The 22,908-nt window shown below is 33.9% G+C and overlaps 3 protein-coding genes across 4 annotated transcripts; 1 reads left to right on the top strand and 2 right to left on the bottom strand.

Annotated features, from left to right (window-relative positions):
- Nucleotides 1–446: 446 nt before the first annotated feature.
- Nucleotides 447–2,492, bottom strand: LOC145305305 (heat shock 70 kDa protein cognate 4-like). The gene is given in 2 exon segments (XM_080146916.1): nt 447–1,190; nt 1,192–2,492. Coding segments are annotated over 2 exon segments (1,884 nt in total). The 5' UTR covers nt 2,451–2,492; the 3' UTR covers nt 447–565.
- An 8,032-nt stretch (nt 2,493–10,524) lies between these two features.
- On the top strand, nt 10,525–12,606 carry LOC145305304 (heat shock 70 kDa protein 1-like). The gene has a single exon (XM_080146914.1). The coding sequence runs from the start codon at nt 10,592–10,594 to the stop codon at nt 12,515–12,517; it is 1,926 nt and encodes a 641-aa protein (XP_080003040.1). The 5' UTR covers nt 10,525–10,591; the 3' UTR covers nt 12,518–12,606.
- A 2,068-nt stretch (nt 12,607–14,674) lies between these two features.
- LOC145305303 (RNA-binding protein squid-like) lies at nt 14,675–21,865 on the bottom strand. 2 transcript variants are annotated; one of them, XR_013874560.1, is made up of 5 exons: nt 20,906–21,149; nt 20,097–20,599; nt 19,725–19,987; nt 15,346–15,438; nt 14,675–14,796 (listed from the first exon to the last, which is right to left on the bottom strand). XR_013874560.1 is itself a non-coding variant. In XM_080146913.1 (3 exons), exons 1-3 carry the CDS (start codon nt 21,052–21,054, stop codon nt 19,815–19,817), a joined length of 825 nt encoding a protein of 274 aa, XP_080003039.1. In that variant the 5' UTR covers nt 21,055–21,865; the 3' UTR covers nt 18,690–19,814. The 2 variants fall into 2 exon arrangements, 1 of the variants encoding a protein (XP_080003039.1); XM_080146913.1 differs by lacking the exons at nt 14,675–14,796; nt 15,346–15,438 and having other exon boundaries at nt 18,690–19,987; nt 20,906–21,865.
- Between the last annotated feature and the right edge of the window lie 1,043 nt (nt 21,866–22,908).

The raw sequence follows: 22,908 nt of genomic DNA, 5'->3' as shown, positions 1-22,908 counted from the left end.
CATTAATGGAGTCCAGGCATTTGTTTGTCAGTCAGTATTGCTGGTTATTAAACACATACCTACTCCCTTTTATTTGTTGAGAATTCATTTTAACAAAATGTTTAATAAATTAGCTACTTATGAAAGTTGACATCCTATGTTTAATAAAGAAAGTGAACTAAACAATTAAAATGCCGAGTTTTAAGAATAAAATAGAAAAGATATTTTTGGAAGAAAAAAAAATTCATAGTTTTCTTTTCATAACAATTTATTTAAACCATTAAACATGATTATAAAAAATACAATATTTTAGGCATGAATTTATATTATCACATTTTCAATTATTTTTGAAGATTTTATCAATTTCTTCTATAGTTGGTTCATGTTGGCTTGTCCTTGACTTTTGAGCACATCCTTGTCAACATTAATCTCTACAGTTGCTGCGCTATTAAGAATGAAACAGAAAATATATTTCATAAAATTTATTCATCTCTATTTAAATACATCAACAATAATAATATCAGAATGTATAATAAAATATCACAAAAAGTTATGTTTAATCAACTTCTTCTATAGTTGGTTCGTGTTAGCTTGTCCTTGCCTGTTGAGCACATCCTTGTCCAGGTTGTTGTTGTTGACCTGCAGAGCTGTACAACTTCTCCAGTAACTTTCTCAGATCTGACTCCAGCTCTTTCTGTTTAGATTCATATTCACCCTTCTCTCCAAGTTGATTTCTGTCCAACCATTGCAGAGCATCATAAAGCTTAGCCTTGGCTTCACTAAGATCATTTTGACCAAGTTTATTCTTTACTTCATCTTGGTCTAATGTTGACTTTAGGTTGAATATGTGGGATTCAAGTCTATTCTTGGCAGATATTCTCTCTTTCTGGGCTTCATCTTCATTCTTATACTTCTCAGCATCATTCACCATTCTATCAATCTCTTCTTTAGATAGTCTGCCCTTGTCATTGGTAATTGTGATCTTTTCCTGTTTCCCAGTTCCCTTCTCAACAGCTGATACATTGAGAATACCATTAGCATCCACATCAAATGTGACCTCAATCTTTGGTGTACCCCTGGGAGCTGGAGGTATTCCTGTCAGATCAAATTTACCCAGCAGATGATTATCCTTGGTCATAGCTCTCTCACCTTCATACACTTGGATAATAACAGCTGGCTGGTTGTCACTGTAGGTTGTAAAGATCTGTAAAGATAGTTGTATTTCTTTTGATCAGGCTTGTCATTACACCTCCAGCTGTTTCAATACCAAGGCTGAGAGGAGCAACATCAAGCAGCAGAAGATCACCAACTGTTTCACTGTTGTCTCCATTGAGAATAGCAGCTTGAACAGCTGCGCCATATGCAACTGCTTCATCTGGATTGATTGATTTATTCAGCTCCTTGCCATTAAAGAAATCTTGCAGGAGCTTCTGAACTTTGGGAATTCTGGTGCTACCACCAACCAGAACTATTTCATCTATGGAAGATTTATAAAGTTTAGAATCTCGGAGAGCTTTCTCTACAGGGTTGAGAGTGCCTCTGAAGAGATCAGAACATAGTTCCTCAAATCTTGCTCTTGTGATGGAGGTATAGAAATCAATTCCTTCAAACAGAGAATCAATCTCAATGTTGACTTGAGCAGCTGAGCTCAAGGTTCTTTTTGCTCTCTCACATGCTGTTCTTAATCTTCTCAATGCTCTCTTGTTGCCAGCAATATTCATCTTATGCTTTCTCTTGAATTCTTGCACAAAATGATCCACCATTCTGTTGTCAAAATCTTCACCTCCCAAATGAGTATAACCAGCTGTAGCCTTGACTTCAAAGATACCATCATCAATAGACAGAATGGAAACATCAAAAGTTCCGCCACCAAGATCAAAGATGAGAATATTTCTCTCACCACCAGATTTCTTGTCAAGACCATAAGCAATAGCAGCAGCAGTAGGTTCATTGATAATCCTTGTGATGTTAAGACCAGCTATTACTCCAGCATCTTTAGTTGCTTGTCTCTGTGAATCATTGAAATTAGCTGGAACAGTGACCACAGCATCAGTAACCTTGTGTCCCAGGTATGCTTTAGCTGTCTCCTTCATCTTGGTCAAGACCATGGCGCTGATCTCCTCTGGGGTAAACTGCTTCTCCTCATTCTTGAACTCTACTTCAAGCTTGGGCTTGCTTTCACTGTTGATAACCTTGAAGGGCCAGTGCTTCATGTCTGACTGAACTGTAGCATCATCAAACTTTCTGCCAATCAATCTTTTAGCATCAAATATTGTGTTGTTGGGATTCATTGCCACTTGATTCTTAGCAGCATCACCAATAAGACGCTCTGTGTCAGTGAAGGCAACATAGCTGGGTGTTGTTCTGTTGCCCTGATCATTGGCAATTATTTCTACTTTGCCATGTTGAAACACTCCTACACAAGAGTAGGTTGTGCCCAAATCAATTCCAATAGCAGCTTGCTTGGCCATTGTTATATTTCACTTGTTAAGTATTTATTTGTTTAATGTTTATTGTGTCTGAATCTAAACTGAAAAGATCCTGGTTTATATAGTAGCTATGAAAGCTCTAGATGCTTCTCGAAATTTCCCGTGCCCAAGAAACTATTTCGTGAATGCTAATAGCTAAAGATTTCATGCCCGCTTCTGATTGGTCAGAATATTCAAAACTCCTCCTGAAGTTCCCAGAACAAATAGAATATTTTAGTTTACACAATTGATAATATTTTCAATTGGGAAGTAGAAATTTCTAGAATATTCTCTTCTTAAACGTTTTCCGCCAGTCACTGAAATGATAACAATTCTTAATATTTTGTTCAGAGATTTTTGTTTATCTTTTAAAAAGCGCAGCTACTACCTTTAATATTCAAAATGTTCGTCTGTCAACTACGTGGGGGAAACGTGATTTTCTAATCAAGTTAGACGGCTGATTTTTACATGAATAAAATCCAGTATATAATTTACTTTGTTCGCCAGTCAGTCGATTTTTAAAGTGACGGAAATTAAATTTCAGTGGGAAAAAAACTATTATAGATAGACGCGATGGTTTATTTCATTGGTTAATATTCTTATCAATCAGCTTATCTATATAACTTGGTTCGTCAGTATTTCTGTAATGCGCTATATAACCTTAAATTTATAAAGCAGACAAATAATCTTTTCTGTTAAATGTAAGACTGAGGTAAGATAATTTGATGAAAATCTGTTGACCAAGCATTATTATTTACTCTAAAAATCATATATTACCCATATGAAAAATTTCCCCCAAATTTTTTGGGAGGTAAGAACCCCGCCACCAAACTTTCGGAAATATATTATACAGGGTGTTTTTTTTAAATGGAACAAAAATAATGCTTAATACAACCCACTTACAATTGAAATAAATTAATAATCTATATCTTAATTTCTTCATTGGCTTGGGGAGTTTTGTATAATAAAAATTACTTGTCGTTTTTCAACAAATTATGCCTTAAAAACAGATTTTTTTTCAAAGTACCTATTTTTGGAAGATTTTTGGATTATGACCAATTTAAAGAGTGTGGAAAAATGCGTATATGTTTAAAATTCAAATTGCGCGGCTCGTGTTAATAGTAGAAAAATGTTATGCATATCGTTAGAATCGTCATAAACTCTAGTTTTTGGGTGTTTAAGAACTACTCCTGTGCTACGTATAATTTAGGAGCTACGTGGTAAAATGTCACGACTTAATTAAAACGTTTCAACCTTTCTCACATTTTCCATCGTAGCTTCTATACTACAATTAGCATGAATATGATACATACATTTCCAAATACTAGAGTTTATGACAATTCTAACGGTATGCGTAACATTTTTCTACGATTAACACAAGCCGCGCAATTTGAATTTTAAACATGTACGCATTTTTGCACACATTTTAAATTGGTCATGATCAAGAAATCTTCCAAAAATAGGTACTTTGAAAAAAATCAGTTTTTAAGGCATAATTTGTTGAAAAACGACCAGTATTTTTTATTATACAAAACTCTCCAAGCCAATGAAGAAATTAAGATATAGCACAGGTCTCCTTAGCAAAACCATAGATTAAAAAAAATCTCGAAAGAAATGGACAACAGGGCCTTCAAATAGGGTACAGTGGTGGTCAGAATCCGTTGGAGATTAAATCTTAGCTGCTCCTTCTTGCCAGATATTGCAATTTGAAGTTTTGTGGTAAAAATGCCTAAAATTACAAGAATTCCAAGGATATATGCATAAGTGAACACCTTAATTCATCAAATAAAAAGGGTGAGTTTAACATTTGAGAAGTTTATATGTCTCTGCATATGTAAACTACACAGTCCCTCCCCATTTAGAAAATTTTAATACTTGAAAGAAATTATTTAATGAAAAAGGTACATTTTCCAGTTTACAACTTTAAGCTAGAGGCTGTACCCTGTAACCAGTAGAGAAAACCTCAGTTCAAGTTTACATATAGCTAAAGTTAAGTTTTAAAATACTCTCACCCCCCCCCCTTCAACCCCCCCTAGCAACCCATAAATTTTAGGGGAGGGGTTGGGAAAAGCAACAGTATTATGTTTTACTCAAAACTACTTGAAGTATTGTGAGAAAAAATTACATGAAGAGTTATTTAGATATCACTAAAGAAATATATAAGCTTTAGTACTTAAACTTTAGAAGGCATCAAAATCTCTTACAAATATTGCTGCAACAAACCCCTCCCCCCTTCTTAGACCAAAAATTATTAGGAGGTGGCAGTGGATGTGGAAAATACTCTTGTGTTACTTTGAAATCACTGAATTATATTAAGCAAACTTTGGATTTAAGCTTTTTTAGGATATTAGTTACTTTCACAAATATTGCTGAATCCCCCCCCCCCCCTCCATCTGGTGGAAATATTGGCTAATGGCATAGGTATATCATTTAGAAACCATATTTACATAGAAGGCCCAGATTTACTTTTATAAATATCTATTCCAACTACAACCCTCTCAATCTAGTACTATTATTTTGCTTTATAATCTCCTCCAACCCTTTGGACTTATAAAAGAAATATTGTCAACCCATTGCTACTTCCCCAAAGCAATTTGGAAATCCGAAAGCTTTATTCCAAAGTTTGCTCCTTATTGCTTTAGTGGTTTCTGAGTAAAACACAGGTGGTGAGGTTGTATGGAGGATATCTGGAGAGGAAGGGAGAGGGCAAGCAATATTCTGATATTTTTTTTATGGGGGTGGAGGAAATTGTGCAGCACTATAATTTTTCTGGAAGGGGTTGGTTGAGGTTGGGGAAAGGTCAGCAATATTTGTTCAAGTATGAAGTAATAATGGACCTACTAAAGTTTAAATCCAAAAGCCCTCTATATCTTGAGTAATCTCAAAGTAAATCACAAGGGTATTACTTAATTTGGGGAGGGAGGGGGGAGATTGTAAAGCAATAGGAAAAGAAAGGGGATCTGGAGGAAAGTTTTATCAAAATTTGTAAAAGTTACTTTTGACCTAACAAAGTATATCTTAAAGGTTTGCTTTGCTGCTATAATTCCAGTGGTTTCTTAGTAACACACTATAGCAGTACCCTTTCAACTGTAACCCATCCCCCCCCCTTTCTCTCTTTACAAAATTTTGTTATTTATGAGGGGAGGGCAAGAGGTCAGCAATATATGTAAAAGTGCTTTGGGTCCTACAACAATACAAATCCAAAAGCTTATATATATCTCCAATAGTTTTTTAATACACATTGGAATGATCTTCTGCCACCCCCCCCCCCCCCCATTTAGGTTAGGACAAGGGGGAGGGTTAGAGAAGGCGGTCAAAATAATTTCTACAAAATTTTGGCCTAAAAACCTTACATAAAAATTTTCCCCACTATACGTCAATTAGTTTTTGAGAAACATATAATAGAATTACTATGCTCCTCCCCCCCTTCCACCCTAAAGTTTGTAGGTTGTGAGAGTATGGGGGTTGGGAATCAGAATTAATAAAAGTAACTAGGGCCATATGTAAACTTAAACTGAAGTTTTTTTCTACTGGTTCCAGGGTAACAGCCTTTAGGATAAAGTTGTAAATTGGACAAACCTCTTTAAGCTTATTTATTACTCTTATTGAAGTTAAAAACATCACTTATAGTAGTAAAAATTGTTCTAAATGGGGATGAAGTTTGTAGTTTACATATGAAGAGATATCTAAACTCCTCAAATGTTAAACTCACCCTTTTTACTTGATGAATTAAGGCGTTCACTTATGAATATAACCTTGGAATTCTTGTAATTTTAGTCATTTTTACCACAAAACTTCAAATTGCAATATCTGGCAAGAAGGAGCAGCTAAGATTTAATCTCCAACGGATTCTGACCACCACTGTACCCTATTTGAAGGCCCTGTTGTCCGTTTCTTTCGAGATTTTTTTTAATCTAAGGTTTTGCTAAGGAGACCTGTGATAGATTATTAATTTATTTCAATTGCAAGTGGGTTGTATTAAGCAATATTTTTGTTCCATTAAAAAAAACACCCTGTATTACCACCCGTCCACTCAATCCAAGTCTATTGTTATTGATGTTTTTTTATTTTTTATTCATGTGATAAGTTTTAGTAAACTATTAAGATATATCTGATATTGGAGCCAAATATTTAACAGGGATAACAACATCCATAAGTAGCGAAGCTCTTAAATGTAAAAGTAAGAACAGCAAAGCAAAGAGAAGGTAAATAGACATAAGGAATTAATAAATAACAATGCATGATCAGTGTTCATAAATATATTCAAACAAAATTTTTAGCAGTCTATCTTGTATTTAATAGCATTACTTTCAGACCAACGGACAGTATTATTTTAAAGCAAACATATTTTCCAAAGAGAGATTCGATGCCCTCTAGAGCATTATAGACAGACTGGCGACTAAAAGAAAATCTTTACCCGAAAGCAATAGCCGCCTCTATCTCTAATAGCAGGGACTTCCAGGGAGGGGGGGGGGGGTAAAGGGGTGATTACCCCCCCCCCCCAAATAAAAAAAGCTTGACGTCTTCGTCTAATAGTATCTAGAAAATCTAAGTTTTCCAATATAGCCTCCAGGGTATTGCCAACAGGCTTACTGACTAAGTAATTTATATATTGGATGCTAATGTATGGGAATATTCATAAAAAAAGGATGACAACATCCATAAGTAGCGAAGCAAAAAAAACACGTAACCTTATTTTATTTTGTTTGATAACTGACAGACCGACGGTCAACGTAAATTACATACTATATAATATGCTCAGAACAATGGAAAAAAAATATTTTGATGATTTCATCGAAAAACAATTTAAAATCGGACCAAAAACACCAAAGATATGGAAAATATGAGAAAAATATATTAAGATAGCCAAAAACCTGCTAAAAGGCAGCTAGACCGCTATGGATGTTTACTTAAACCGATGGGAAATTTAATTTTGTATATTCAACTACAACAATTTTGAAAATCGGACCATAAACACCAAGATATGCGGGAAAATGTGAAAAATATAAAAATAGCCAAAAACCTGCAAAAAGCAGTCCGACCGCAAATAAAATATAGTTGATTATGCTTCTTAAACTGTTTTTAACCTATTTTTAAAACATATATCAAAAATATACTATGACACCAGTAGAATTAAACTGCAGAGCCTAAATTTGAATTAAGTCCCCAATAAACTTTTTTGAGGGGATTTAAAAATTAATTTTACTGTTGCTGTGGTCTTTTTTGATCAGAGCAAAAGGTCTTTTTTTATTTGGGTAAAATTCGTAGCTTTTAGAGTGTTTTGCTTCATATATATAGTATTCTGGTTTAGAGTAAAATTAGGACTTTTGATTTCATCTAAATTAATTCATTAAAAACTTAATTCTTTACAATATATCAATGAATTAACTTTATCGTGCTTGTTTTCCATCACTTATTTAAAACACAAAAAAATTGGCTGTAAAGGGTTAAATAGTGAAAGATGACAACAAACGTTTACGCAATACAACAAATTGTTTTTTGTCACATATACAAATATGATAAAATATAAGATTATTCAAACTTATTTTTTTAAATATTTTTTAAAAGCATGTATCTTTTATGTGTATAGTTTTCATTCTTTTCATTTTAATTAAATAAAAATTATTTAACTACATTGGAAATAAGTCACTTTGTGAAAACACTCTTTTTTGAATTGTAAAAAACTGAAATGAAACGAGACTTTTAATTGGTTCAGACTTCAGAATAATATGTTTTATTTTAATGTTAAATTTCTTCTATATAAATTATTGTTTTAGAAAAAAATTATTTGCATCGAACAGAGTAGAGTTTTTATTATTGTATTGATATAATCTGAATCACATCAAATTGTTCTGTAAGAAACAATTTAACCCCAAACTAAAAAATGCTTTTGCTTCCATCAAAATGATCACAGCAACATATAAAATTGATTTTTAAATCCCCCAAAAAAAGTTTATTGGGGACTTAATTCAAATTTGAGCTCTGCAGTCTGATTCTACTGGTGTCCTAGTATATTTTTGATATATGATAAAAAAATAGGTTAAAAACATTTTAATGATGGGAATGTTGTCAAAAGGTTCCAGCCTTCTATCTTTTTGTAGGAGTCGAGAAAATCAAGTGTCCCCCTTTTCATGTCAAACGGATGGACAGACGGACTTTTGGAATTAAAGAGTAGCTTCGTTACTAATAATATTTCGTATTATAATTTCTGTAACGGTTTTGGTCGATATAGAAAGCGTAAGAACTCTACAATCATTACCAGAAAGTTCTGAAGTACATAATTAATATGCTGATGTTTAAAAGCAACGTTTTTTTTTACAAATTGGGCTGGTCTGTCGGTCGTACAGATAGCTCTAATCGTTAATTAAGGCATGTCAGAATTGTCCTATCCATTTCAAACTTCGTTGGTTCATGTAATTAAAATCGAGAATCAACTCAATAACTGTTACCAGAATGTCAATTTCTAACATGACAATTTTTTTTATTAGAAATGCTTACATCTTATAATTATCCTATTCTTAAGAGTTTTGGAATCTAGATTACTAAGACAATTAGGTATATTGCTATGAGCGAAGCATTTCTATCATAAAATTTAAAAAAGTAAGTACATATGCCCAATCCATGTTTAGCAACATGGATTTAAATAATTTTGGTATAGATTCACAAGGAAATTTCCTTCAGACTTCTAAATATAATTATCTCATTCCCTTGATTTTTAAAATAAAGATTACTAGAACGATAAGGTATATTGTTATGAGCGAAGCATCTCTATAATAAAGTCTTAAAATTCGTCATATACTCAATTAATTCTTAGATAGTTTTTTTTATATTTTTTGATGAATTCAAAATTTAGTTATTTTAAACTTGTTAATGTTCGTATGTCTGCCCGTCTGATTTGTTGAGTTCAACTTTTATGGATGTTGACATCCTTGATAATTTATTTTATTTTATTGAATAAAATCTTCACTAGCATAATCAACAAACTTCATAAAACTTTTCAAAATAAATATTTTATAAATAGTTTTACCAAAATTTTTGGAAAACATTTCTTCAATTTATTATTTTTAGTAGCGAAGTTACTCTATAATTTGAAATGTCCGTCTGTCCGTATGTCCGTCTTAGTTTGGGGGAAACGTGATTTTCTCGGCTCCTATAAAAGATAAAAGGCTGAAATTTTTTGACAACATTCCCATTATCAAGGAGCACAATTAACTATAAAACATCAATGTCGATAGGACCGCTTTTTAGCAGGTTTTAGGCTATTTTTGTATTTTTCACATTTTTCTCCATATCTTTGGTGTTTATGGTCCGATTTCCAAAATTTTTTCAGTTATAGAATCAAAATTAAATTTCCTGTCGTTTCAAGAAAACAACTATGACGGTCAGACTGACTTTAAGCAGGTTTTAGGCTATTTTTTATTTTTCACATTTTTCTCCATACCTTTGGTGTTTATGGCCCAATTTCCAAAGTTTTTCAGTTATAGATATCAAGATTAAATTTCCTTTCGTTTCAAGAACACATCAATGGCGGTCAGACTGCCTTTTTGCAGGTTTTTGGCTATATTTTTATTTTTCACATTTTTCTTCATATCTTTGGTGTTTATGGTCCTATTTTTAAATTTTTGTAGTTATAAATATCAAAATTAAATTTCCCGTTGTTTTGAGCATTTACTTTGACCGTCAGTCTGTTAGTCATAGTACTGAAATATAAATAAATGTTAAGAAATTAACAAATGTTGAAAAGGTTTCGTGATTTTTTCCTAATATGCATGCTTTTGTCAACTAATATCTAAATTCTTATTTAATTGTTTATGCTTCGCTACTTATGGATGTTGTCATCCTTGTTTTCTTTAAAACTTCGAGAAAATACTAGAAAATAAAATTATAAGTTTTGAAAAAAATTCCACGCAACCTCGAATATTCATGAAGCTTCTAGATTATTCCGTCCAATCAGAACACAGAATTCTAAGCTCGACCAATCAGAAGCGAGTATTTCTCCGTCGAACTTAGAGAACACTGTAGCAACTACTAGAAATTTCATAGCGCATATAAATATAAGTAAATTTTCTCAATGCTTCAGTTTATCAATACAAAGAGAACAATTAACATTTATAGAATTATACAACATCTAACATATTATTACAATGGCTAAGCAAGCTGCTATTGGAATTGATCTTGGCACAACCTACTCTTGTGTAGGAGTGTTTCAACATGGCAAAGTAGAAATAATTGCCAATGACCAGGGCAACAGAACAACACCCAGCTATGTTGCCTTCACTGACACAGAGCGTCTTATTGGTGATGCTGCTAAGAATCAAGTTGCTATGAATCCCAACAACACAATATTTGATGCTAAAAGATTGATTGGTAGAAAGTTTGATGATGCTACAGTTCAGGCAGACATGAAGCACTGGCCCTTTAAGGTTATCAACAGTCGAAGCAAGCCCAAGCTTGAGGTGGAGTTTAAGAATGAGGAGAAGCAGTTCACCCCAGAGGAGATCAGCGCCATGGTCTTGACCAAGATGAAGGAGACAGCTGAAGCATACCTGGGACACAAGGTCACAGATGCTGTAGTCACTGTTCCAGCTTATTTCAATGATTCACAGAGACAAGCAACTAAAGATGCTGGAGTAATAGCTGGTCTTAACATCACAAGGATTATTAATGAACCTACTGCTGCTGCTATTGCTTATGGTCTTGACAAGAAATCTGGTGGCGAGAGAAATATTCTCATCTTTGATCTTGGTGGCGGAACTTTTGATGTTTCCATCCTGTCCATTGATGATGGTATCTTTGAAGTCAAGGCTACAGCTGGTGATACTCATTTGGGAGGTGAAGATTTTGACAACAGAATGGTGGATCATTTTGTGCAAGAATTCAAGAGAAAGCATAAGAAGGATATTGCTGGCAACAAGAGAGCATTGAGAAGATTGAGAACAGCATGTGAGAGGGCCAAGAGAACCTTGAGCTCAGCTGCTCAAGCCAACATTGAGATTGATTCTCTGTTTGAAGGAATTGATTTCTATACCTCCATCACAAGGGCAAGATTTGAGGAACTGTGTTCTGATCTTTTCAGAGGCACTCTCAACCCTGTAGAGAAAGCTCTCAGAGATTCTAAACTTGATAAATCTTCCATAGATGAAATAGTTCTGGTTGGTGGTAGCACAAGAATTCCCAAAGTTCAAAAGCTCCTGCAAGATTTCTTTAATGGCAAGGAGCTGAATAAATCAATTAATCCAGATGAAGCTGTTGCATATGGTGCAGCTGTTCAAGCTGCTATTCTCAATGGAGACAACAGTGAAACAGTTGGTGATCTTCTGCTGCTTGATGTTGCTCCTCTCAGCCTTGGTATTGAGACAGCTGGAGGTGTAATGACAAGCCTGATCAAGAGAAATACAACTATTCCAACCAAACAGACTCAGATCTTTACAACCTACAGTGACAACCAGCCAGCTGTTACCATCCAAGTTTATGAAGGTGAGAGAGCTATGACCAAAGATAATCATCTGCTGGGTAAGTTTGACCTGACAGGAATACCTCCAGCTCCCAGGGGTACACCACAGATTGAGGTCACATTTGATGTGGATGCCAATGGTATTCTCAATGTATCAGCTGTTGAGAAGGGAACTGGGAAACAGGAGAAGATCACAATTACCAATGACAAGGGCAGACTATCTAAAGAAGAGATTGATAGAATGGTGAATGATGCTGAGAAGTATAAGAATGAAGATGAAGCCCAGAAGGAGAGAATATCTGCCAAGAATGGACTTGAATCCTACATATTCAACCTAAAGTCAACATTAGACCAAGATGAAGTAAAGAATAAACTTGGTCAAGATGATCTTAGTGAAGCCAAGGCCAAGCTTGATGATGCTCTGCAATGGTTGGACAGAAATCAACTTGGAGAGAAGGAAGAATATGAATCTAAACAGAAAGAGCTGGAGTCGGATCTGAGAAAGTTACTGGAGAAGTTGTACAGCTCTGCAGGACAACAGCAACAACCTGGACAAGGATGTGCTCAACAGGCAAGGACAAACCAACACGAACCAACTATAGAAGAAGTCGATTAAACTAAACTTTTTGTGATATTTTATTATACATTCTGATATTATTATTGTTGATGTATTTAAATAGAGATGAATAAATTTTATGAAATATATTTTCTGTTTCATTCTTAATAGCGCAGCAACTGTGGAGATTAATGTTGAATTCTTGATATCATTTCTCCATGGAATATTCTTTAATTTAAATATGATGACAATATCCTTAGGTAGCGTAGCAAAATTTAAAAATCATTGATGTTATAAGGCCTTGATAACGCTTCAGGAACAAGTCCTCTACGAGACCTTTGAACATACTCTGCGTTTTGAATTGCAGCGTCGTGCTCAATCTCTCAGAGTAACACCGATCAGACAACCAACTTTTTGACTGTTCGACCTTTGTCTGAGAAGTGTTTATGGAACTGAGTTGCGCCTGTCTCAGGCCAAGGCATTCCCCCTACTTAAAGTATTTGTGTCGCACATCTAACATAGCAGCAGTATGAAACATTTTTTACGTCTTTAGTTATGACGCGGTGTCACACTGATGTTCTAACCTATCACCTCCTTGATGAAGAACGGATTTCACTAACCGCTGAACCATATGGTTCTCCTTTACAGGGTAGCTATTCTTAGATCCTGGTAAGGTTTGTAACTATTTTTGGGGTGGTTACCATCACCCTCCGAAGAGAAATCGCCCCTAGAAAAAAGTTAACTACTCCAAACAAATTTTTAAAACTAAAATCAGTCCACTCTCCCCCAAAAAAATACTTCTTTTAAATTTTATTTTTGTATCTAAAATAAGAAATTGGGTTATCAAAATTCAACTCATTGATTGCCCCTAGAGGCCTGTAGGGGCGTATCCGCTATTAACAATAATTGCGACACCTGCCATAAATGATATTGCCTAACTTCTATTACCAATTAACAAGGATGACAACATCCATAACAGCGAAGCTCTGAAACGGTAGGACAAACGAACATTAACACTTAAGTAGGATGTCGGAACTAAAGTCGAACGAAACAAAATTGTAAGTAGATCTGTTGTAAAACTGCTTAAATACAGGATATTGTTTAAGGACATACTTGATTAAAGAGATGCTTCGCTAATAACAATGTACTTTAATGTCCTAGGAATCAGTATTCCAAAAATCAAACCAACCGGATAATTTTATCACATAAAAATTTGTTTAAAAAGTTAAAATGGATGTACGGACTTTCTGGTAACGATTATAGTTGCTTCGCTTTCTAACTCGTACCTAACTCCTATATAGGAATCATCATGCAAATTTTGAATTTTATAGGACAATTTTAACAGGCCTAAATCAACGAAAAGAGCTATCCGTTACGGACGGACGGACCCTAATTATAGAACAGCTTCGCTTTTGACAATCCACTAAAAGCCTTGTCCAATTGTAGCTTAGTTTTGTTAAATTACAAGCTTAACATGAAGGCATGTGTTGGAAGGAACAAGGATGACAAAATCCTGAAGAGCATAGCACTATAATCAGACGGTTGGACAAACGAATATTTACGCTTGTAAATTAAAAGAACTTGAGCTTAAATTAAGTAAAAAGATGTTTGTTTGTTTGTACGGAAGGATCTCACTAACCACTGTGGTTCTTCTTTACAGGGTAGATTTGTTTAGGTCCTGGGAAGGTTTTTAACTATTTTAGGGGAGCGTACCAACCCCTCCCAAATTTTTATTTCTCTTTTTAAATATAAAATAAAATTGGGTTTCCAAATTCAACTTCCCCCTCCTCAAGTGCACCTAGAGGCCTCTACGGGGGCGTGGCCGCTAGTATAAAATAAAAGAAATAGAAGTTGTATTTTAACTTGTTGCAAAATTGCTTAAAACTAATATACTGTTTAAGGACATACTTTTTTGTCATGATTATAGAAACTTTGCTTTTAACATTGACCCTATCTGTCCTAGGAATCATTATTCTAAAAAATTTGTCAATTGTTGCATTATACAAAAATTAGTTACCAACAAGTAAAAAATTAACAAGTTTTCAATGAATGTACTGACTTTCTGGTATATAGAGTTCTCGTTATAAGGAGTATCATGCCAAGTTTGGAATCAATGGGACAATTCTTACATGCCTAAATTAATTACATATGGACGTACGAACAGACCCTAAGTATACTAGAGCTTTGCTTGAAGAACAAATATTTTATAACACAACATTATTGAATACAATTATATTGATTCAAATTAAATATATTATTTAATAAATAAAGAATGTTTAATAAATATGTATTTTTGTTTCTTCTTTTTCAGTCTTCTTCAAAATTGCGGCAGGACACGTCTGAAATAAAAGAACTTTTCACTTTATGTCCTAATTAAGTAGGTACCTTAAATATGTTTAAAGTTTTTAAGTATATCTCACTCAGGGAGGTATGAACATAACTGCAAGTTAAACTGATCCCCAAAGCAAAATAATCATGCACGTAAGCTCAATCGATGACTTAAAACCTAAGGATTAGTTTGTTCACTTTTAGACATATATATTGGTTCAGTTTGACATTTATATCAATAATTTAAAATCACAGGAAGGGTACTTTTGTCTATCAAAATTGGGGATGTACATCACTTTTGTATCAGTTAGAAATTAAGTCTTTCACAACTTGAAACACGTCTCTAATTATGGATATAGAAAACGTGGATATTGTGGGAGATTCTCGCACACCTTAATAAGTATCTTCCATCTCCTCTTATGGCTTTACCTCCTACCCTCCCTTAACCTTGGAGGAACGTATTGACCAATAACTGAAGACTTTATCAGAAGAAAAAATTGACGACAAAATTCCCCCATTCCAATATCCACGTATTCTATATCCATTTCTCCAATATTTACCTTCATTAATCAGCTGTTTTGTCTGCACTACTATCTCAATCAGCTGATTTGTTTTCCCGCAGTTTGATTGCCCTGGTTATCAGTCAGCAGACACTGAAGATGGTTCACAATGACTTCAGGCGTTTGCTAAAAAATGGCTTGCGACTTCAACTTCAAATTTCTGCTGCTTAAAAGATAAATAAAAAGGATAGAAGTAGGTATAATCAATGCTCCTATAGAGAAAATAAAAGGTTATATAGCAAATATATAGAAATTAATAGCAATAATATTTAAATAAAGAGTAGTTAGTCGAAAAGAACCTTTTTCCTTAAAAAAGTAAAATTATCAAATTCTCGCAGGGATAACTGGTTAAAAAACTTTGGGTACCAATAAAATTATCAGTCTTAAGTCCCCTCCCATCCCAGATAATTCGAGGTAATCAAAGCAAAACAAATTATTTTTTAAATGCAGTGTGATTAGAAGGTCAAGTCAGTAAAAGTTCACAGCTGAATTAATAAAATCATTCATGATAAAAAATATCTGGCGGAAATTCAACCATGAATTTCACCTTGAAAAAGTGTCAAAAATGTCATATTAACAAATTATTTTTTATGTCCAATAGATTAGTCAAATGTGAAATCAAATAGTCAATTAAAATATCAATAGGTATAGGTCAAGTCTCAACTAAAATCTATAATTGTTGAACATGCTCAATATTTCTCCTATAATGCTTGAATTAAATGAATTAACACCTAGAAAAAGAATTCAAGTATAAGTACAAATACTATTCTATCATATATAACCATCACCTTCAAGAATCAAAACAAAATAGAAAATAGGTAGATGAAATTGTACAGAATGATAAAAAAGATAGTTCAACATTTTTATGTTTAAATTATTTACATACAAATTCTCATTTGAAATATTAAAAAGTTAAACCCTGAAAAAATAAAGCTTTATAAAAAAAAGACTCCACAAAGAATTCCAGTGATCCTATTTTAAATAAGTTCATGGCGTAATTAAAGGATATGCATTAGGGTACATAAAGATTGGCCCTTGAAAGAATACAGAAACCGGAAAGGACACATTTTTGGTATTTTAATATCAGATGAATTTAAAATTGATTAAGGACGTCCAAGCTTCTCGTTGAGGGTGGTAAAATCATAAAGTTTCAAAGATTTGAGGGGGGTTAATGTATCTTATTTTTATTTTTGCAGGGATATAGTTTGAGGACTGAGGAGTGTTTACGCCCAATAACCCCACCCCTTGGACGTGTCCATGCGAATGACCCCCAAACCCTTTATTTCTCATTTAATTTAATTTTGTGCTTTGTAGTCCGGTTTTTGAACTCCAACTTCGATATATCAATGAATACATTTACAGGTAAAAAAAAACATATTTCACCAGACAAAAGTCAACAAAAAATCAACATTGAAAAATACAAAATAATTTTAATTTTCGCCACCTATTCTTTAGAATATCTAAATATAAATATTTTTTTAAGCAATTAAACTGAATATTTCATCAGAAGTTAAATTGTTAAAAGATGAAATAATATTTCTATTTTCTCAATTCCAACTATGACTACTAAATATCTTTTCAATAAATGCCTAAATGAAAAATAAAGTTAGACGATCTCAAGTTTTAATGGTAGTATAGTTAATGATCTCATAATTTTGGGCAACTCAACTCAACTCAATCTAAAAATTCAAAAGTAATTAATAATGCTAAATTAGGTTTTTTGACATATTAAAAATAAAATGTTAAATAGGCCTACAACCAGAGTTTTGTCTTTTTATAAATGTGAAGTCTTGTACCAAAAAGAAAGACAAATAAAATCTATTTTAATACCTCAAGACAATGGACAATAAATTATGTAGAGTCCCAATAATCAGTGTGCCGGAGCCGTATTTGGAAATACGGCTCCGGCTCCAGCTCCGGCTCCTACCTTAAAATTAATATATCATTTTTTTTTTCATTATTGAATTTGATAAAATAAAATAAATAATATAAAATATATTGCTTTTATTTGATTAAAGCTATATAAAAGTAGTAAATGTTGCTGCTCCCGGCTCCGGAACACTGCCAATAATGATAAACAAAATGACCCCTTCTGAAGATTCAAATTATTAGTTGAAAAATAAGAAAAAAAACAAAATTAATTTATAATATCCAGTCTTTTGGCCATAAAATTAGACAATTTGGCTTCAATCATTTTGTAATTTACAATCCAATGTCCCCTCCCTTCTTGTAAAATTATATATAGTTAAAAGCCTATTTAGGGCATGGGTAAGATTGTATAAGACGTAATGTTATTTTATAAAGCCTTTCAAATGTTTTAGTGTAAAATTTAAGGACTGTATGATAATGAATTGTTAAATTTTTGTTTTTGTGCGAAAAATGATTTACATTAATAATCTCTCTGACAATATACTGTAGCAAATAATCCACATTACTCCAAAAATCTAAACAAACATGGAATTTTGGCTATACTCAAAAAAACGCCCATCTCAGAAAACGCCTATCTCAAAAAGGTTTTCTTCTGCAATTAGAGTTTACTTTCAGTGGTCAACATGTTTCAAATCTTCAATATGCTTTTGATGAATTCTTTTAAATATTATTCTCAGGGTCCAAGGATGTTAATGGTTAATTTGTCTCAAGCTCATGGTAATGACTGTTAACTTTAATTCATCAGTATTGAACCAAGGCTAATGCTCAAATCTCAATTCCTTTTTTATGTTTAATAATCTGAAATAGAACTCCCAACCAAAACCAAGTATATAAATGTTAAAATTTGTTTTTAATAAAAATTAAGGCTGGCTTGTAATAATTTTCTAAAGTGCTTTTAGTGCTAAATGCAACCAGCCTTAAGTTACTTAAAAACTTTGCATGCATATAATAAGTTTAAAATGTACTGATACAAACCATTGCTGAATTTTACTTTTTTTTTGTTGTTGTTCGCCAGTTTAAGGAAGTAAAATGTTACTTAAATTGAGACCAATCACCAGACAAATGCTAGAAAAAAATCAAGCTACTCAATCCAAGTGCACTACTAGCACTTTTATATAACTAAGTCCTGAATAGAAAAAATACATGTAAAATCTTGAGTTTTAAAACTGAACCAAAGTAGTTACATTATTTTTTATTAGGTTCAAAACTCTTAAAAACTCAGATTAAAATAAAGTCTTCAATTTAAATCACCTAGAGGGCGGTTTAGAAGGCCTTTACAAAAATATAAGAAGCAATCTTTAACTGTGATTAAAGCTAAAAAATAGGTGATTTTAACCATTGTTAAATTGAAGCTTTATGCAAAAAGTTAAACAATAAAACATGAATAATAATAAAATGCTCAAAAAGTCTCAATATCAGAATTTGTGAAATTTATTCAGAGAAAAAAACAACAAAGTTTAATAAGGTTCAATACTGACATTATATCATGAAATTTCTACAATTAAAAAAAGGTTGCGGCATTCACGGCGCGCCAGCTGTTTTGGTGTATAGCAAAGCGCCCGGCCGGCAATAATGAGAGCAGAAAAAACTAAGACTTGCACAGTTGCGTGAAGACTTGATTTTACTGGAAGATATAAATCTAGGTTTCTGTTTTTTGCGCCAAAATTCTGGCGCGAAATAATATTTACAAGAGAGAATAACATTGCAACCAAAAATATTAAAAACATGGACCACAAAATTATAAATAACAATGGTTGAAAAGTTAAAGTTATAATAATAATAATAAATCTATTTTTGAGTAATTAAAAGTTGGTTAATTAATGCAGGAGCTTTTGTTTTGACTTGTCACTCGAGAGAGAGGTATTCCAATTTCAAAATTGTTGTATAAAGTCCAAGTAGGGAACCTTGAGGGACCCCATGTCAAGTTTGACTTAAACAATCAATCAATCAAGGTTTTTTTGCTATTAACGGATCTGGCAGGCGTAAATTTTTTTAGTTATCATTTTTGGCAAGTTCTTTGATAATGTTTTTTTTTATAAAACTGTTTCATATAAATGTACCAAAAGGATTTTTTATTGTTGAGAATTTCTTTTGCTGTGTAGATTCTTTTTACTTAAAGTTAACTCATCCCCGCCGGTTCAATTTGAAATTTGTAAAATGTGTTGCTTGCATGTGAGGACCAGGGCCGGGGGGGCATCATTACAGAATCAATAAAAACTCAGCAAGTTGACCGGACCACGCCCCCCAAATCTTCTTTATTAATTTGTTGAATGTGTGAACTACTAAAAACTGCATCAGTTATCAGGTTATGAAAGGTACTAGAATGTTTGCTTGCTGCTCTGTTTTAATTAAATCTCAGGAAGGAAGGTAGAAGGTTGGTGTATATAAATGTGTAGCTAGCCATGCGGGGCTCTTTTTTTTACATAATAAGTAACCCGAAGTTATTATACCCTGGGTCTTCATTATGGCATATGTCACACAATAATCTCGCAGCTGCAGTAGAACAGGGGGGCGCGGACGTTAAACAAAAGCACAGGTATTTAGTAGGGTGCTCCGCGTCCGCGGCCACCACCCCTGCCGCCGGCGGCTCCGCGTCCACGGCCACCACCAGCACCGCCACGGCCACCTCTCATCTTTCCGCCGCCGCCGAATCCCTGGCCACCGCCAAATCCACCGCCATAGCCGCCACCATAACCGCCCTGACCGCCGAAACCTGCAAAATCAATTAGCAGTAAATATTTTGTTTCGGGAAAAGGGATTCTGGTATTATATTAAAAAAAATGAGTTTTGTTTAGCAAACTATGTACATAAAAACAACTTACCGCCGCCATATCCCTGGTCCCAAGCGCCGCCTCCATATCCTCCCTGATCCCAGGCGCCGCCGCCAAAACCGCCGTATCCGCCCATCTGCTGGCCGAAACCGCCACGGCCGCCTCCACGTCCACCGCCACGAGCGGCGGGATCTCTGGGGTTGGGTGTGACATCCTTTACCATCAACTTGTGACCGTTAATGCTAATATTGCCCATCTGGATGACCTTCTTGCTGATACGCTCCTTCTCGAATGTGACGAAACAGAAATTCTTTGGCTCATTGTTCTTGGATTTGTCAATGGGGCGCACGACCTCGGTGATAGTGCCGTACTCGGCGAGGGCAGTCTTAACGTCCTCCTCGGTGACTCCCTCTGCGGGCAGCTTGCCGACGTAGATTTTACCGGGCTTGACGTCGGCCTTCTTGACTGTGCACTTCTTGCCCTTAATGGAATGTTCTCCCTCAGTGGCGGGGTCAACACTGTCTTGCTCCTTGAAGATGATAAATGCAAATCCCCTGAAAAAATAAATGTTTATAAGGCAATGTTCTATTTGTATGTAAAGTATATAAGAATCAAAATATACTCCCTGTTTACGCAAAAGTGTCAGAACTCCTCCCTCCCCCCCCCCTTTTATAGAAATGAAGTAATTTATGAAAATTTTCGATTGCATAAAATAAAATAAGTAAAGTTAGACTTGGATATAACAACAGAAAATTATTTTTCTTCTTCACCCTGAAGTAAAAATACAAAATAAATCTCTGTTAAATTCATAAAAATTTATCTTTTTCAAGTCCAGGGTAATATTAATAAAGAAATGGTACCTGCTGCGGCCAGTTTGAGAGTCCATCTTAAGCTGAACCCTCTCAATCTCTCCAAACTTTCCGAAGTACTCCTTGAGGTCCTCCTGTGTGGCCTCCTGGGCCAGACCTCCGACAAAAACCTTGCGGTCCTCTTCCTCAACAAAAGCCATTTTTTATGTGTGTTGTTTTAAGGTTAGGAAAAAAAGAAAAATGTGGTCTGTTTTTGGTTGGCTTGAATTCTGAAATAAATATATAGGTCGTTAGAATTAAAATAATATCAAATTATAATGTAATTTTATCATAAAAAATAAACTAAATCCCAACCGCATGTTCCATAGTATCTTAAATGTCATATTTTTCTAGTAAATAAGCATTTTTAGCATAAAAAAAAGGTTAAAGGAAAGTACACATCAAATCACAACATTTTTCATATTTTTACTTGTATTTATTCATACAAAATGTGTTAAAAAAATATGATAAAATGCTGCCGATTATTTAGTAAGTATTCACCGGTGAAAGGTAGGTTTCAAAATGGCGTCCTAATTTCCCTTCATATTTTACTAGAGGAAATAGAATAGAGGGGAGAGTACAGGGAGGTGAGTATGTGTGTGTGTAATGGCGTCCTTTTCAAGGGGGGGATGGGTGGGTAAGGATTAATTTAAGAGGGGAGAAAGGAAATTTTTTTCAGGGTGTTTATAAAGTATGTACTTAAATGTAAAATAATTTCAAATTTATTTTTGGTATTCTTTACTTTCAAATAATCTAAAAAGATTTTTTTTGTTTTAAAAGCTTTCAAATTTGATTATAAAAATTACATTTAAAAAAAACTATTTTTTAAGAAAAATTGCAATGAATAATTAATAATTTTCAATGGAGATGAATTACTAATTTATATTTGTTTTAGAAAAATTACAAGTTTATAGAAGATAAAAATTATTTTTAATAGTTGTTGCAAAAAATGAAGATAAATATATGTGCATGAATAATAAGCAGGGTTGTTAAAAACCCGGGTTTTTGTGGGTTAATCAGAAATGTTACATCAAGGGCTCTAAAATAAACTATATAATGATTTAAATTGATTGTTTTAGACATACAATTATGAACAAACTGAAGAGAATGAATTTATTTATCTATTTTAAATTTTTTTTCTATAAAACTTCCAACTTCTAGTTATATTATATACAAAATTAGAAAATATTCAACTAAATATAAAATCATTTGTAGGAAACAATTATAATTTACTAAAGGGGGGGGGGGGGGGGGGAAATGTGGTGACTCGTCACACGACATACCAGCAATTTTATTTTGGATGCTACTCCCTTAGTTTTAGAGATAATTGGTTGAAATCTTTTGGGCTTGGTCACTAATTACCCCAACTAGTGGTATCTTTAAAAAAGACGGCGGCGGGACCGCCGCTCCCGCCGTCCGCCGCCGTTTTCCGCCGCCACAAAAATTTTTTTTTTTATTGCATTTCTCGCCGAATTAGGCAATTTGGAATCATTTGAGACCATGTTACTTTTTTCAAAAATTTTTCCCCTTACAAGCAACAAGGGGACTTAGTCATTTTTTTCAAATTATCGTTTATCAAGGTATATCTTAAATACAGTAATTCTCCTGTGATTTTGAAGATATTGAAACAAAATCTTTTTAGGTTGGTAAGTTTAAAATATTTGAATTAAGAAAACGGCGGCGGGAACGCCGCTCCCGCCGTTCGCCGCCGTTTTCCGCCGCCACCAAAAAAAAATTTTTTATTGCATTTCTCGCCGAATTAGGTAATTTGGAATCATTTGAGAACATGTTATTTTTTTCAAAAATTTTTCCCCTTACAAGCAACCCTGCGGGGGGACTTAAGTCATTTTTTTCAAATTATCGTTTATCAAGGTATATCTTAAATACAGTAATTCTCCTGTGATTTTGAAGATATTGAAACAAAATCTTTTTAGGTTGGTAAGTAAAAAATATTTGAATTAAGAAAACGGCGGCGGAACCGCCGCTCCCGCTGTCCGCCGCCAATTTCCGCCGCC

This window comes from Acartia tonsa, chromosome 14 (genome assembly GCF_053477335.1).
Source record: "Acartia tonsa isolate MP-2025a chromosome 14, ASM5347733v1, whole genome shotgun sequence".
In the NCBI taxonomy this organism is placed as follows: domain Eukaryota; kingdom Metazoa; phylum Arthropoda; class Copepoda; order Calanoida; family Acartiidae; genus Acartia; species Acartia tonsa.
Note: the sequence above shows the minus strand (reverse complement) of the source record. Positions and strands in the feature narration are given on the sequence as shown.

Excerpts from the sequence above, each read along its gene's own strand:
- LOC145305304 (XM_080146914.1), top strand. The coding sequence starts at position 10,592 with ATGGCTAAGCAAGCTGCTATTGGAATTGATCTTGGCACAACCTACTCT.
- LOC145305303 (XM_080146913.1), bottom strand. The coding sequence starts at position 21,054 with ATGGCTTTTGTTGAGGAAGAGGACCGCAAGGTTTTTGTCGGAGGTCTG. Across the intron at positions 20,600-20,905 it reads TCTCAAACTGGCCGCAGCAG|GGGATTTGCATTTATCATCT; the intron begins GTACCATTTCTT and ends TTATTTTTTCAG. Across the intron at positions 19,988-20,096 it reads GGACCAGGGATATGGCGGCG|GTTTCGGCGGTCAGGGCGGT; the intron begins GTAAGTTGTTTT and ends TTGATTTTGCAG.